The 14,775-nt window shown below is 44.2% G+C and overlaps 1 protein-coding gene across 1 annotated transcript; it reads left to right on the top strand.

Moving 5' to 3' along the window:
• The first annotated feature begins 6,420 nt into the window (after nucleotides 1-6,420).
• LOC137027245 (rano class II histocompatibility antigen, A beta chain-like) lies at nucleotides 6,421-7,826 on the top strand. The gene is made up of 5 exons (XM_067395204.1): nucleotides 6,421-6,490; nucleotides 6,705-6,971; nucleotides 7,228-7,509; nucleotides 7,597-7,710; nucleotides 7,804-7,826. The coding sequence occupies exons 1-5, from the start codon at nucleotides 6,421-6,423 to the stop codon at nucleotides 7,824-7,826; spliced, it is 756 nt and encodes a 251-aa protein (XP_067251305.1).
• The last annotated feature ends 6,949 nt before the right edge of the window (nucleotides 7,827-14,775 follow it).

Here is a 14,775-nt window from a genome sequence, read left to right as displayed (position 1 = left end):
GCAGATGAAACTTTTTTTAAAAACATTAAAAAGTCTTAGTGGTTCCAAACTTTTGGACTGTACTGTATATATATCTACGAATCTATCTATCTATTTATCTCTCTCTCTCTCTCTCTCTCGCTATATATATATATATATATATATATATATATATATATATATATATATATCTACGAATCTATCTATGAATCTATCTATGTTAATCTATGAATCAATCAATCTATGAATCTATCTATCTATCTCCTATGAAATTCTATAACTTTAACTACTATGCTATCCGTCAATATCTAACTTAGCCTATATGAATGTGTCACTATATCTATCCTAACTATCTGTCACTGTCTCTAGTCTATCACTCAATATATAAATTTAAATCTAGCCTAATTATAACTAACCAAATCGCACTATAAATGTCACTATATCGCAAAAACTATCTCAAAATCTCTCTCCTCTCACAAAAACCCACGAGGTGAAGGTGCATGAACTTCTCTTTTAAACTTTGTGGGAGTTGAGACAGATGTGCGATTGTGTGGTTTGTTCCCACCCATCAATCAAACGCAGACTCGGCAAGCACGCCACCTGTCAAAACACTTGTGAAACGCGCCGAGGCTTCGTTTAGCCATAGTCACGTGACATCGGTGTTTTGAATCACAGTTCGGAGCAGTGTTTCGAAACATCTACGCTTCGGGATCTCGACACTGCGTCGAAACGTCAGTTTTGCGTCAGCCATCCCTAGTTTGATCTTCGTTTATGATTCTCTGCTGCCTGCCCTTGGACTGTGTATTGTTTATTGGACTTGTGAGTGACATCTGCCCGCCCTGACCTATTGCCTGTTCCTCTACTACGATTCTGCCTGCTCTCTGCCATACCTGTTTGCTGTTGTTCTACCACTGCACATGGATCCTACCCTGAGTCCCGCCTCGTTACAGACGTAACAAAGCTACTGTAAGGTAAGCCTGCAACCTTTAGCCAAAAAAGCGTAACGGCTAAAGCTAACGCTCTGCCCCCTGCGATACACAGGGAAGGAGACCAGAGGCTGGTTTTTGAATGAAAGTCAATGGACGAGAGGCTTCACTATGCTGATTCAACAGCTTTTGTGGGGAAATAGCAAAACATTTAATTAATGGACAGCCTGTTTGCCAATCTTCAGAATGTTTAACACTAAACAATACTTTCATTGGGAAATATATGTAGATTTTAGCTTGATAAAAATGTACTTTTTTAAGAGAAGGCAGACTAGGGAATGTTGCGACTGATGTCACTGCCATTACATGATAGGCTGAGAGGCGCCACACGTGATTAAGTTAGCCATTATGCTTTCTCCAATGGCAAGAGATACAGACCCTCTTATCTCCCAATTATATACAATCTCTGGACGTAATATGGTGCGACCCAGAAGTTTAAAAGGAGCGCCTGGAGAAACAAAGTTGATGGTGCTAGCTTTTAGCCTTCGTCCTCTAGGGCTTAGTACAGATTTGAGAATATGTATGGAAAAAATCTTTATCCTCGTTGGAAACAGCATGTAAAAGCATTACCTTTGCTTTGAGTTCTAGACTTTTGCCCTACATTTGTATGTGAGCTTACTTATGCTGCCACAGGTTAGCACCTGTTCTCATAATAGCAGGCTCTTTGATGTTAGCCTCTATTGGAGAGTTTGGTGACTATTATATTCCACGGTTGAGGTTTATTTGTGTCACTGAGTGCATCACTCAGGGTAGTATAGAACCACTTTTTGAAGCTGGTTTCTATTAGCTCCCTTTTGTGATCTTGTTAACAGCTATATTGCATATAACTTTGATTGTAGGCTCTTATGGTTAATTAGCCTCCTTCTAGTTAGCAATTGTATTTCTAACAAGTGCTGTTAGTTTATCATAGTTTGCTCACATAGTTTACACTGCCACAGACTTTTGCTACCGTGTCCATTTGAGGTAGTAGGCCATACAGGCCTCCCTTAGACCAGGTTGGCATTGTTTGGTTCCCTTTAGTCACATATGATTTAGGGTACATTGCCTGCTACTCCTTTTTAGCTGACTTGTTGGCAGGATGCCTGGGAATCCAAGAACCCATACCACCATCGGCCATGCCCCACCTCTGTTGAGTAGGCTGAATGCATGGCCTTTATGCATGGCCTGATGGTTGGTATGGTCCTGGACTGGCTGATACGACGTGTTTACTAGGGTAGGCCCTAATAAGACCTCCTTTTAGTTTACATGTTGGCACAGTTTCTGTTTATATGGACAAACGGGCTGAACGCCACTTGTTGCTGAACTTGAAGGCCCCATAAGGCCTTATGGTTGCCACTAGCTGATGCCATGTGTTTACTAGGGTAGGCTCTATGGGTCTTCTGTGCAGCATGTTGGAGTTCAGTTATGTACTCCTCTCACTTTGAAAGTAAAAAGGTGTTTACTGAGTACTCTTCTAAGTGGCTGACCTCTCAAGGGTGAGTTTTTGTGGTAAAACCGTACTGTGGTGTTTGTTTTTAACTACATCAGCCTCCCTGAGTCTGGGTTTCTACTCTAGTTGAGCTAAATAGCTACCTAGTATCTAGGTTGTCTATTTTTGCTCCTAAAACCCTATTGGCCAGTGGTCTTAAAGGTTTTTAGGCCTGAGAACTATCAGTACCCTACTGAATTCACTTCAGGTTGGCCAAGGCCACAGATGATAATTTAACCTCCTTATGATTTGGTTATTTATCCTTCCTGGTGCTTTAAACACTGCCACAAGCTGATGCCATGTGTCTGCTGAGGTCACAGGCCCATCAAAGGCCTTCCTTAGTGCGTGTTGGTGTACGTTGTACTCCTTGCTTTAAAGAGTAAAAAGGTTCTTTTACCGAGTACACTGCTTGTTGGATTGTGTTAGGTGGATTGTCATGTGGGCACTTTACAGTTTAACTACTGTTACTAAGTCATATGTCCTGCTCCCAGCAAGACAGGGGTTCAAGGTGGCCCTCACAAGCCACCACTGAATATCCTTCTAATATGGCTAAATGCTTTTCATATGTGAGTCATGCTCCATATAAAGCTATTATCATGATGTAGGCCCCTTTCTGGCCTCCATGATTATGTGCCACAGTATGGTCTACCTGTTAGGATGAGCTTTGTACTTCCCTGCTAGTGTTGTCTGTGTAATAGTGCTTAGCTCCCTAAGCTGATCATGGGTTGTAAGCCTTCATGAGGCCTCCTCCTGAGGTTCAGCCCTAGGCTGGTTTGTGCTCCCCTGTAGCAAGGTTTCTAGCGCACAGCCTCCTCAGTGCAAATAATCAAGCGCTGACTAGATCCTAGGATGAGCGGATTATACTCCCCCCAATACAAGGGTTTATAGCACTCAACTGAGTTCTGCTCTCCAGGATGCCCATCTCTATGTGGCCACTAGACTGAAGCCGTATGTTTTACAGGTATAAGGCCCTCTTTTGAACATACTGGTATATGTAATAGTGTACTCCTCTCACTGAGAGAGTTTCAAGTGTTTCATTGAGTACACTTCGAGTTGGCCAGGTCCCAGGTGATAATTTAACCTCCTTATGGTTTGGTTATTTGTCCTTCCTGGTGCTTAAAACACTGCCATGAGCTGACGCCACGTGTCTGCTGAGGTCATAGGCCCATTCTTTGGGGCCTTCCTTAGTGCGTGATGGCGTAAGTTGTACTCCTCTTGCTTTAAAGAGTAAAAAGGGTTCCTTTTTACTGAGTGCACTGCTTGTTGGATTGTGTTAGGTGGACTGTTATGTGGGCACTTCTTATTTTGCTGTATACTGAAGTCATGTATCTTGCTACCAGCAAGACAGGTGTTCAAGGTGGCCTCGCAAGCCACCATTGGATGTCCTACTGTTGTGACAAAGTACTCTAGCTTATGTGAGTCTTACTCCACATAGAACTACTATCATGATGTAGGCCTTTTCTGGCCTCCATGGTTATGTGCCCACAGTATGGTCTACCTGTTAGGTCGAGTTTTGTACTTCCCTGCTAGGGTTGTCTGTGTAATAGTGCTTAGCTCCCTAAGCTGATCATTAGGTGAAGGCTTCCATGAGGCCTCCCATTTAGGATCAGCCTCAGGCTGGTTTGTGCTCCCCTGTATCAATGTTTCTAGTGCACAGTCTCCTCAGTGCAAATAATCAGGCGCCGAGTAGATCCTAGGATGAGCGGATTATACTCCCCTCAATACGAGGGTTCATTGCACTCAGCTGAGTTCTGCTCTCCAGGATGCCCGTCTCTACGCGTGGGTTTGAGTTGATTACTGATTACTGATTACTGCGGTCTTGCAGTCAGTCTTACGTGCTCTCTTCTCTGAAGAATGCATTATGGAGATTCTGTATTCAGACAGTGTTGGCCAAGACTAAGTTTGTCCTACATCAGACCAGGTTGGCCTCCCTGGTAGCATTGGGGGTGACATCGTTCCCCTCTAGTGACTGGCCAGGGCTCCTTTCGGTTCCCTGGCCACATACCCTTTAAGGGACCACTTTTCCTCAGAAAAGTTGGTCCCAGAAGCCTTTAGCGGCCTTGGTTGGCTTTCTATGGTAGGCCTCTTTGAGGCTCAGCTTGGGCAGTTGGCCGTAGGGAATGCTGTCACTGACAGCCTTTGTGTTACCCGAGGGTGAGTTGCTATCTGGCGTTTCATTCGAAGCTGTTTGACGTTTGTCTTGCCATCTTTTGGCATGCATTCAGCTTAAGCATGGCGACCATTTTTACGAACCTTTAACATGTCCGAATCATGTCCTTGATTTGTTTTGTGTGTGTTCATATTACTAATGTGACACAAGTCAAAAATAGTCTATATAGAGCCTATATAGTATAACCTACATCACCAATAAGATGTCTTTTATATCACTGTACGAGTCCATGCTGTGTTAAGCGTTTTATATGTCCTGATGGCAGGGGAATCCTATGACGTATGAGGGAAACCCTATTACAACACAGCGCCACGATATAAAGTTAAGGAAACTAAACAACAGAGAGAAATATATGTCTACCTCAGATTTAACATTTGATCTGTACACCAGCATCGGGCAATAACGTTATAATCTTGTTCACTGGAGAGAAAGCTGTAGCCTACACAGGGAAAGTAACCGTAAAGACACTGAATTAAACATAAATGCAGCTTTTGTGTCTTTATCAGCTTTTCTGCATTTATACTGGCCCTGATAATCATCACACATTCACTTACTCATGCTCCATTTCTGTAAATCCGTTTTTATGAATGAATGATGACTTACTAGCCGTTGCTCATCTTTGTAAACAGCCTCTAGCGGCACCTGCTGGTGAAGTCGACTAACAGCAGATGGAGATCATGCATCGGCACTCCACTGCTTTTCCTGCAGTTCCCCGTATGTGAACTGTTGAATTTTCTGGCGAATTTGAACCACTGAATTTGTGGAAGTGAATTTTTAAAGTGAAATTAAATGGACTGAAAATTGCTAGTCGAATTTGATAGGTTATAGATATAAATATTTTGGAAGTGAAATCTGAAAGGTGAATATAAATTATTGAATTTTTAATAATGAAAATGTGTGTGAAATATTTTTAATTGAAATATTCACATCTTAAATATACGACCATGTTGAATTTCAGCCCATAAAAATGCAAGCTTTAAAAATACAATGCATCTAAATGCAAGCACAGCTAATGTAATGCATTTTTTTTTTTTTCAATTAGTGCAATTCAACAAGCTTTTTATTTCAAAAACATTTGGCATTAATTTACTTCCATACTCTACCATGTGCCATAACGTGGATCTCATGTACCTCAAACCAATCACATAATAGCCTTGAATTCACTGAAATGCTTTAAAAAGTCAGTTACAACAGTCAATCACTGTTTGCGGATACTATTTAAATGAATGTGTAGTGCTGTAAAATGAAACCTGATGCAAAACTGTATGACTTTCTTTATACACAGTGATTTATTGTGACAGTGATTTATTTGATGCAGAATCCAGTCTAAACTGAATGTCATGCAGTCATTTTCCCCACAAAAGCAATTTATTCAGCATACTGAAACATCTGCTCCACTGACATTCATAATTTAAAAAAAAAAAGTTATTGTCTCCTTGCCATTGGCATATTACAGCTCCTTACAATTTGTAGTCATAATGAAAATAAAAAAGAAAGAAATTTGATTCATTTTTGGAAACCTGCTTTGTTAATAACCACTAGTTGAAAAGTCACTGTATACTACCTTAGTATGCTATTATAGTTACTAATGTCATACAGTGTGCAGTTACTGAAGGTTGTTTATTAGGGAAGTTTCTGTAAAAACAAGCAAACCAACAAACAAAACAGTGTTTGTGTTGATAACTGAAAGCAGGATACTACCTAGTAACATCTGATATTTATACGTGGAGTAACTGGTTGGACAGTCATCTTAAAAATCCACCTGACATGAACATAAATCACTGGCAGCAATCAGCTGGGATTCAGTGTAAGTGAAAATGTCATTGCTAAATCACTTGAGTTGTCATCTCATTTTGATATTGTTTGTATTGACTGGAGCAGATTGTGGTAAGTATCAACAATAATTGCATTATCAGTAGTAGTAGTAGATGTATAATTATTTAAATTAAATACTGCAGCATTTTTTAAGAAGGGTGACTTGTTTGACAGTCCTCTGAGGATGAATATTCAATATATTACATTAAAGTTCTTTTTTTTTTCTTTTATGGTTGACATGTTTATCTGAAAAATAACAGTGTACTGCCTCTACATTCTTTTTCAGCTGATGACTATTACATGAGACGGTCAAGATGCATCTACAGCTCTCCTGATTACAGTGACATGGCATATATTGACAGCTTTTACTTAAATAAATTTCTGTTCACACAGTTCAACAGTACTTTGAGTAAGTTTGTGGGGTTTACTGAAATTGGAATGGGAATTGCTGAGCAATGGAACAATAGCCCATTCGTTCTAACAGAGAGAAATGGGGTTAATTTATGCAAATTTATTATCAAGTCTGAAGACACACCAGCCCGTGTTAAAGTAGGTAAGTGGGTCAAAAACTCTTCTCTGATCTTTACTGTTTCTCATGGACATCTTCTTCTTCTTTTTTTTATTTCTACATGAGCATATGCTACTAACTTATTAATGGAAAAAAATGTTTTAATGTTGCCATAAATGATCAAATCTAGCAACTAAGAATTAAATTATAAAAGCCTATTGGATAAAAATAATCTATATGTCTCTGATTTCTTCAAATTTTTGGAAAATGAGTATGTAGGATGTTGCTTTCTTTGATTCAGTGAAACCGAAGGTTAAGCTCAGTTCAGTGACACGGGCTGGTGGCAAACATCTAGCAGTGTTGATGTGCAGCGCATATGAATTTTATCCTCCACACATCAAAGTGTCCTGGCTGAGAGATGGTAAACTGATGACCTCAGATGTGACCTCCACTATGGAGCTGGCTGATGGTGACTGGTTCTACCAGATTCACTCTGAGCTGGAGTACACCCCCAAATCTGGAGAGAAGATCTCGTGTATGGTGGAGCACGCTAGCTTCAATAAACCCATGATTTATGACTGGGGTAAGAGGAGATACTCACCTTCTGTCATATTAAAATTGTGTTTGTGGTCAGCAAAATTTCCCCATGACACATGATTCTACTCCACAGATCCATCTCTCCCTGAGTCTGAGAGGAATAAAATTGCTATTGGAGCTTCTTGTCTGGTGCTGGGAATGATCATAGCAGCTGCTGGACTCATTTATTACAAGAAGAAAATAGCAGGTCAGTGGATATTAGAATCATTCAGAATATTATTAATGTGTACATCATCCCTGTACATGCATGTAACTTGTTATTCTTTTTTTTCTTTGACAGGAAGGATCCTAGTACCTCATTAATGATGATAGATTTTTCACTAAACTTTGATAGCTCACTTGTCAAACTCAGTCACTTGATAAATAATTATCCATTATGACTAAAGGGACTAATAATGAATAATGGACTATGTGTGACAATATCTTTGTGACATGATCACGACATACTAGTATACGGTTATGTATGTTTTCAATGTGCTGTGATCCTGGGGTTCCACCGCTCTGCACTTTTTCTATGACTCTCTTATCTGACACACTTAGGGTATATTTACATGACAATGATGTAGTAAAAATGGGGGGAGAGTGAAATTATTATAAGGGACAGTGCCTTATTAGTACTTGCACTAAGTGCAAATTGTCATAAGCCGTTTATACTATGTTTAAAAAACATGAAATTGTCTTCTAGCAAATAGTGTTATTATACTTAGTGTAAATAGTGGTCAATAATACTACCAGGTATACTTGTTTGAGAACTTACAAGTGTCTTCGTGGAAGAGTAAAGTAACATCTCAAACTCTGTGAGATCTGTGAAATTCGTTTAGTTTATGTCTCAGTTGTTGAATCTTTTTGTGTTTATTTAAATGTTTACACATGACATTTGCTGGAAAAAAACTGTTGAAAGTTATAGGACATTTACATGAGTTAAACTTTAAAAATACAGTGCATGATTGGTGTCTCTGGGGTTTCAAAACTGGTTTAACATGATTGTTGTAAAAATGCAAAACATACAAAAGTTTTTTTATGCAAACTATGAGGAAGTTTTGCTCCAAAACTTCCTCATAATCACAACAATGGCCCCTTTATACAGACTACTTTGTGGTAAAGTGGCACTAATGAACAAAAAACGTCTCGGGTTACAGATGTAACCCTGGTTCCCTGAGTAAGGGAACGAGACGCTGCGTGAAACGCATTGGGAACCTTCTGCGTGATATCGTCATTGAAGCACTCCTGTATCCAACCAATCGTGTAACGAGACGTCAGAGACGGGTGACGTCACGGACCAGGAAACTATAAAGCATGCCCGGATGCAGAGAACACTAGCTTCTGTGGAAAATCTGAAGCAAGCACTCGCAAGCATGCAGGGGTACGGCAAGAGATGCAGCGTCTCGTTCCCTTACTCAGGGAACCAGGGTTACATCCGTAACCCGAGACGTTCCCTTTCGTGGGAACTATCGAAGCTGCGTGAAACGCATTGGGAACGCAATCCCAACTGTGCCGTACTTCAAATGCTTGTTCATGTTAGCTCGAAAGTACGGAGGACCCTGGAGTGGGGCCCACATCAAGGTTATAATATCTGATAAATGTATGCTGGCTTAACCATCCAGCTGCATCACAAACGTCACTCATAGAGACGCCATACATCAAAGCTTTCGATGCCGCCATACCCCTTGTGGAATGAGCGCGGACGTTAAAAGGAGAGGACTGTCTGACCGCTTTATATGCAAGTGAGATGGCCTCAACCACCCACTTGCTCATCCTCTGCTTGGACGCCGGTCCACCTTTATTAGGAGAACCGTAACAGACAAACAGTTGCTCTGTTTTACGCCACAGGGCAGCTCTGTGGACGTAAGCATCCAAAGCCCTTACTGGGCAAAGCAGATTCAGTTTTTCCTGATCCGAAGACATAAATGGAGGAGGATGAAAAGCTTGAAGCACAATAGGACCCGGGACATTGGTGGGGACCTTAGGCACATAGCCGAGTCTAGCATGAAGAAATGCTCTCACCATTCCAGGAGCGAACTCCAGATATGAGGGGGCCACTGAAAGGGCCTGAAGATCTCCAATTCTTTTCAGAGACGTAATAGCAAGTAAAAATATCGTCTTTAGAGTCAGGAACTTTAAAGACACCTCCTCCAGTGGTTCAAAGGGAGCCTCAGCTAACCCACGTAGAACCACTGATGGGTCCCAGACCGGGGTCCTTGTGCGCACTGGAGGCCTCAGCCTCAGTGTACCACGGAGGAAGCGTGACACGAGGGGGTCTCGACCGACCGAGGAATCCCCCCCAACATGATAGGCTGATATAGCCGCAACATAAACCTTCAAGGTTGAATAGGATAAGCCCTCCGAGAATTTTTCTTGGAGAAAAGATAGCACAAAGCTAATAGGAGCACGGACAGGGTCCGTTTCATGTTGTCTACACCAGGTAGAAAATAAATTCCACTTATAAGAGTAAAGCTTCCTCGTGGAGGGAGCCCTGGAGCTAAGTATGGTTTCAACAACCTCAGATGAGAGACCAGCCTCTATGAACCTGTCCCCCTCAGAGGCCAGGCCCATAGTTTCCATAGTTCTGGGCGGGGATGTATTATCGCGCCGCCCGCCTGAGATAGAAGATCCCGTCTCAAGGGGAGCTCCATCGGAGCGCCGTCTATCATTGACACCAAGTCCGAGAACCATATTCGGGTCGGCCAGTATGGGGCCACCAGTATCAGGCTGACCCCTTCCTGGCGTACTTTCTCCAGGACTCGTGGGAGCAGAGCGAACGGGGGAAATGCGTACAGACGTAGCCTCGGCCATGTCTGTACCATGGCATCCAGACCCAGGGGTGCTGGATGCGTGAGGGAGTACCAGAGCGGACACTGGGTTGACTCTCCCGAAGCAAACAGGTCTACTTGTGCCTGACCAAAGTTTTTCCAAATGAGATCCACCACTTCTGGATGGAGTCTCCACTCCCCGGGCCTCGGCCCCTGCCTCGACAGGGCGTCTGCCCCCACATTCTGACTCCCGGGGATATAGGCTGCCTTCAACGAAAGCAGTTTCCCCTGAGACCACAGGAGGATCCGACGGGCCAAGTAATTTAGTTGGCGAGACCGTAGACCCCCCTGATGGTTTATATAAGAGACCACTGACATATTGTCTGTGCGGACCAGCACATGATGGTCTCTCAGGTCTGGGAGAAAGTGTTTTAGTGCTAGAAACACCGCCATCATCTCCAGCCGATTTATATGCCAAGAGAGTTGATGGTCCTCCCAAAGACCCTGAGCTGAGCGACCGCTCATGATCGCTCCCCAGCCCGTGAGGGAAGCGTCTGTCGTAAGCATTGCGCGACGACCAGAGGCTCCCAACGTGGGACCCTGGGACAAGAACCAGGGGTATTTCCACACGGCTAGAGCACGAAGGCATCGCCGTGTGACTTTGATCATTCGAAAAGGGTTCCCCCTCGGGGAAAACCCCCTGGTCCTGAGCCACCACTGTAGGGGTCTCATATGCAGGAGGCCAAAAGGAACTACGTTGGACGCAGCTGCCATTAGACCCAACAGTTTCTGAAACTGTTTCACAGTGAGATACTGGCCTAACTTCACCCCTTTTACGGCTGACAAGACAGAGCTCACACGGGCAGGAGTCAGACGTGCCCGCATTATTGTGGATTCCCACATAACACCTAGATAATTGGTGGTCTGAGCCGGTATCAGCACACTCTTTTTGGCATTGAGCCTCAGCCCAAGCCTTTTCATGTGAGACAGAACAACATCTCGATGTTGAACTGCTTGTTGCTCTGAGCGAGCTAGAATCAACCAATCGTCGATGTAATTCAGTATGCGAATGCCCTGGAGTCTCAAAGGAGCCAGGGCTGCATCCACGCACTTCGTGAATGTGCGGGGTGATAATGATAGGCCAAACGGAAGAACCTTGTACTGGTAAGCTTCGCCCCCGAAAGCAAACCTGAGAAGGGTGGATGGACACATGAAAGTATGCATCTTTCAAGTCTATCGTCACAAACCAGTCCTCGGACCTGATTTGGGGAATGATCTGTTTGAGTGTAAGCATCTTGAATTTCAGTTTTTGTACAGACCGATTTAACACCCGTAAATCTATGATAGGACGAAGTCCCCCATCCTTCTTTGGAACTATGAAGTAGCGGCTGTAAAAGCCTGACAGCTTGCTGGGAGGAGGAACCCTTTCTATAGCTCCTTTTTGCAAAAGTGTCATAACTTCCTGTTCCATAACCAGAGACTGCTCGGGGGTCACCACTGTGGGAAGGACCCCATTGAACCTGGGCGGGCGAGACGCGAACTGGATTCTGCACCCCTTTTCTATCATGAGCAGCACCCAATTTGATATATTCGGTAGAGTTTTCCATTCTTCCAGAAAATCTACTAAGGGAACCAGTCTCTCGAGACTGGCCTCTGGTGTTTTTTGAGCACTTGGCTCGGCGCTCTGAAACGGGGTGCCGGCAGAAGTCAGCCGAATCAAGTGCAGGCCAACCCTCCTCAGAGGATTGGTGGGGACCCAACGCACACTGGATGGTGAAGATAGCGTGGTCCCCGGAGGGCGCTGGATGGAAGCGGGGGCCAGGTGTTTCAACACCACGCTTCCTCCAGACGGGGGCCGCCCTCCTGGGTCCTGATCCACAGATATCAGGACCGCTTTTTAGAAGCCTTCCGCGCCACAATAACAGCCCGCAGGTCTGTCTTGGGCTGAGAAGGCTTCTGTGCAGCCCGCCCCTGTCCCCAGAATCTACGTGGGGGAGCACGGGCGGCCACACTAATGGCGCTCTGTGGTGCGCTGAGGAGCTCGTTGCGGGCCGAGACTGCTCCCGCTCAACAGTCTCGGCGGGGATTTTAGACCGGCGGGGGAGGAACCTCTGAAACGCCGCAGATTGTTTCTTGGTCTCCTGGAACCTCTCGACGACAGTTGTGACTGCGTCGCCGAAGAGGCCCACAGGAGACAGCGGCGCATCCATAAGGGCAGCTTTGTCTCTGTCCCTTATGTCAGAGAGGTTCAGCCACAAGTGCCTCTCCGTGGCCACCAGGGCTGCCATAGAACGGCCCACTTCTTTAGCCGTTTCCTTAGTGGCACGGAGAGCCAGGTCTGTCGCCATGCACAGTTCCTGGATGCACTCGAAAGTGGCCTCCACGCTGGTATCAATTTCCCCCAGCAGGTCAGCCTGATAAGCCTGCAGCAGCGCCATAGTATGGAGACACGCTGCTGCCTGACCTGCCGCCGCATAAGCCTTGCCCACCAAGTTAGATGTAGTTTTAAGGGGCTTGGTGGGCAGCGTCGGTGCTTTTAAGGACGATGCCGATGCAGGCGAGAGATAGCCCGCGAGCGTCTCTTCTACCCGGGGCATCGCCGCATAACCATGCTGTTTCAGCCCCACGATGTTACTGTAGATCGAGGTCTGGGGGCTGAAAACCCGATGCTGAACGGGTCTGTTCCAAGATCTAGACACCTCAGTGTGTAGATCTGGAAAAAATGGTAAGCACCGACGTGGGGGTAGTGACCGCGCGGGGAGAAAGCGTTCATCAAGCTTGCTTTTTGGTTTAACGTCTCCCCGCTCTGCTTCTGGCCAGCTGATATTCAATTTGGCTACAGCTCTGGTCACTACCTCCAAGAGCTCCTCATGTGCGGGGGAAGAGGATGGCGGTTCCTCTTCCCCTGCTTCGACGCTCATCACATCAACCTCCTCAGATGAAGATAGATGAAGCGCCGATGTCTCTCCCCGCGGGGAAGAAACCGCTGAGCGTGCTTCCACCACGGCAGGAGAGACACTGGGTCTGGCGGCTGAAGGGAGAGATAGGGCGGGGCCCGTCTCAACCCCCGCCGCCAGATCCATCTGTGAACCCCACGAATGGAGTCTTCGCTCTGCCTCGGCAGCAGCGGGACCCGATCCGCGGGGAACACCAACCGAAGCACCCTCCTTATTATCAAAGAGTGCCCGGCGAGATCTCAACACTCTCAGGGTGAGCTTCTCACAGTGCACGCAGACAGCCCCCTCGAGAGCTGCCTGCGCGTGCTCAACCCCTAGGCAAACGACACACATATCGTGTGTATCCCCGTCAGGAATATAACGAGTGCAGGGAGAAGCACACTTCCTGAATCGCTTGCCTTCATCCGCCATTTTATATATACATATATATATTGTGTCTAGTGTGTGCATATGTATGTAGTGTTGTGAAACTCTTGTCCTCGGACAAAGAGGGGAGACAAACAAACACTAAATAGGACGCACAAACAGCGATCACAAATATACACACGAGTGTTGCTGAAAACTCTTGTCCTCAGACAAAGAGTGAAACCACAATATTGGGTAGACAGACAAACACTAAATAAGACACACGGGATAACATGGAGCGCTTGCTGAAGATAGCAGAAGCTAGTGTTCTCTGCATCCGGGCATGCTTTATAGTTTCCTGGTCCGTGACGTCACCCGTCTCTGACGTCTCGTTACACGATTGGTTGGATACAGGAGTGCTTCAATGACGATATCACGCAGAAGGTTCCCAATGCGTTTCACGCAGCGTCGATAGTTCCCACGAAAGGGAACTAGTTATTAACAGGCTGAAGGAACAATGGTAAATTTGACAACTTATTCTCCTCTGACTTTTATTTATTTTATTTTATTTTAGCAATTGAAGTAAAAGGAAATGCAAAAAAAATAAAATAAATAAATAAATAAAAATCATATTTGCTGTAGGCACATTACACCACTATAGAGACTTGCCCATCTAGCATGACTTCTGCTTCTGAGAACCATGGAAATGTAAAAAGAGGTCCATAGTTATGCTGTTTTGACGAGCAATTGTGAACCAAAGGTTTGGTTGCACTATGTGCACTTATGCATACTTACCTAAGAAATTAAGTTAATATAAGGTAACTACCGGTGCTACCGGAGTGCTACTGGATATTTTATTCTGAGATTTTTGTAAATGTATTTGATATTGCAAAATGTAAATCTTTCACATAGTAAACCCTTAAATCAAATACCATCTAACTACAAAAATATAATGGACCCACTTTATATTAAGTGGCCTTAACTACTATGTACTTACATTTAAATTAATCATTTGATACAATGCACTTATTGTGTACATACATGTTTTTACATTGCACTTATATTTTAAAAACACCTGCATGTAATTACATCTGTAATTAATTTCTGTAATTACATTTATAATTACACTGTTGACCCATCCCTTACCCCTTACCCCTACCCTTAAACCTACCCATACCACCAAACCTGTCCCTAACCTTA

Source organism: Chanodichthys erythropterus, chromosome 9 (genome assembly GCF_024489055.1).
Source record: "Chanodichthys erythropterus isolate Z2021 chromosome 9, ASM2448905v1, whole genome shotgun sequence".
Taxonomy (NCBI): Eukaryota; Metazoa; Chordata; class Actinopteri; order Cypriniformes; family Xenocyprididae; genus Chanodichthys; species Chanodichthys erythropterus.
This window is presented reverse-complemented; position numbering and strand designations above follow the sequence as displayed.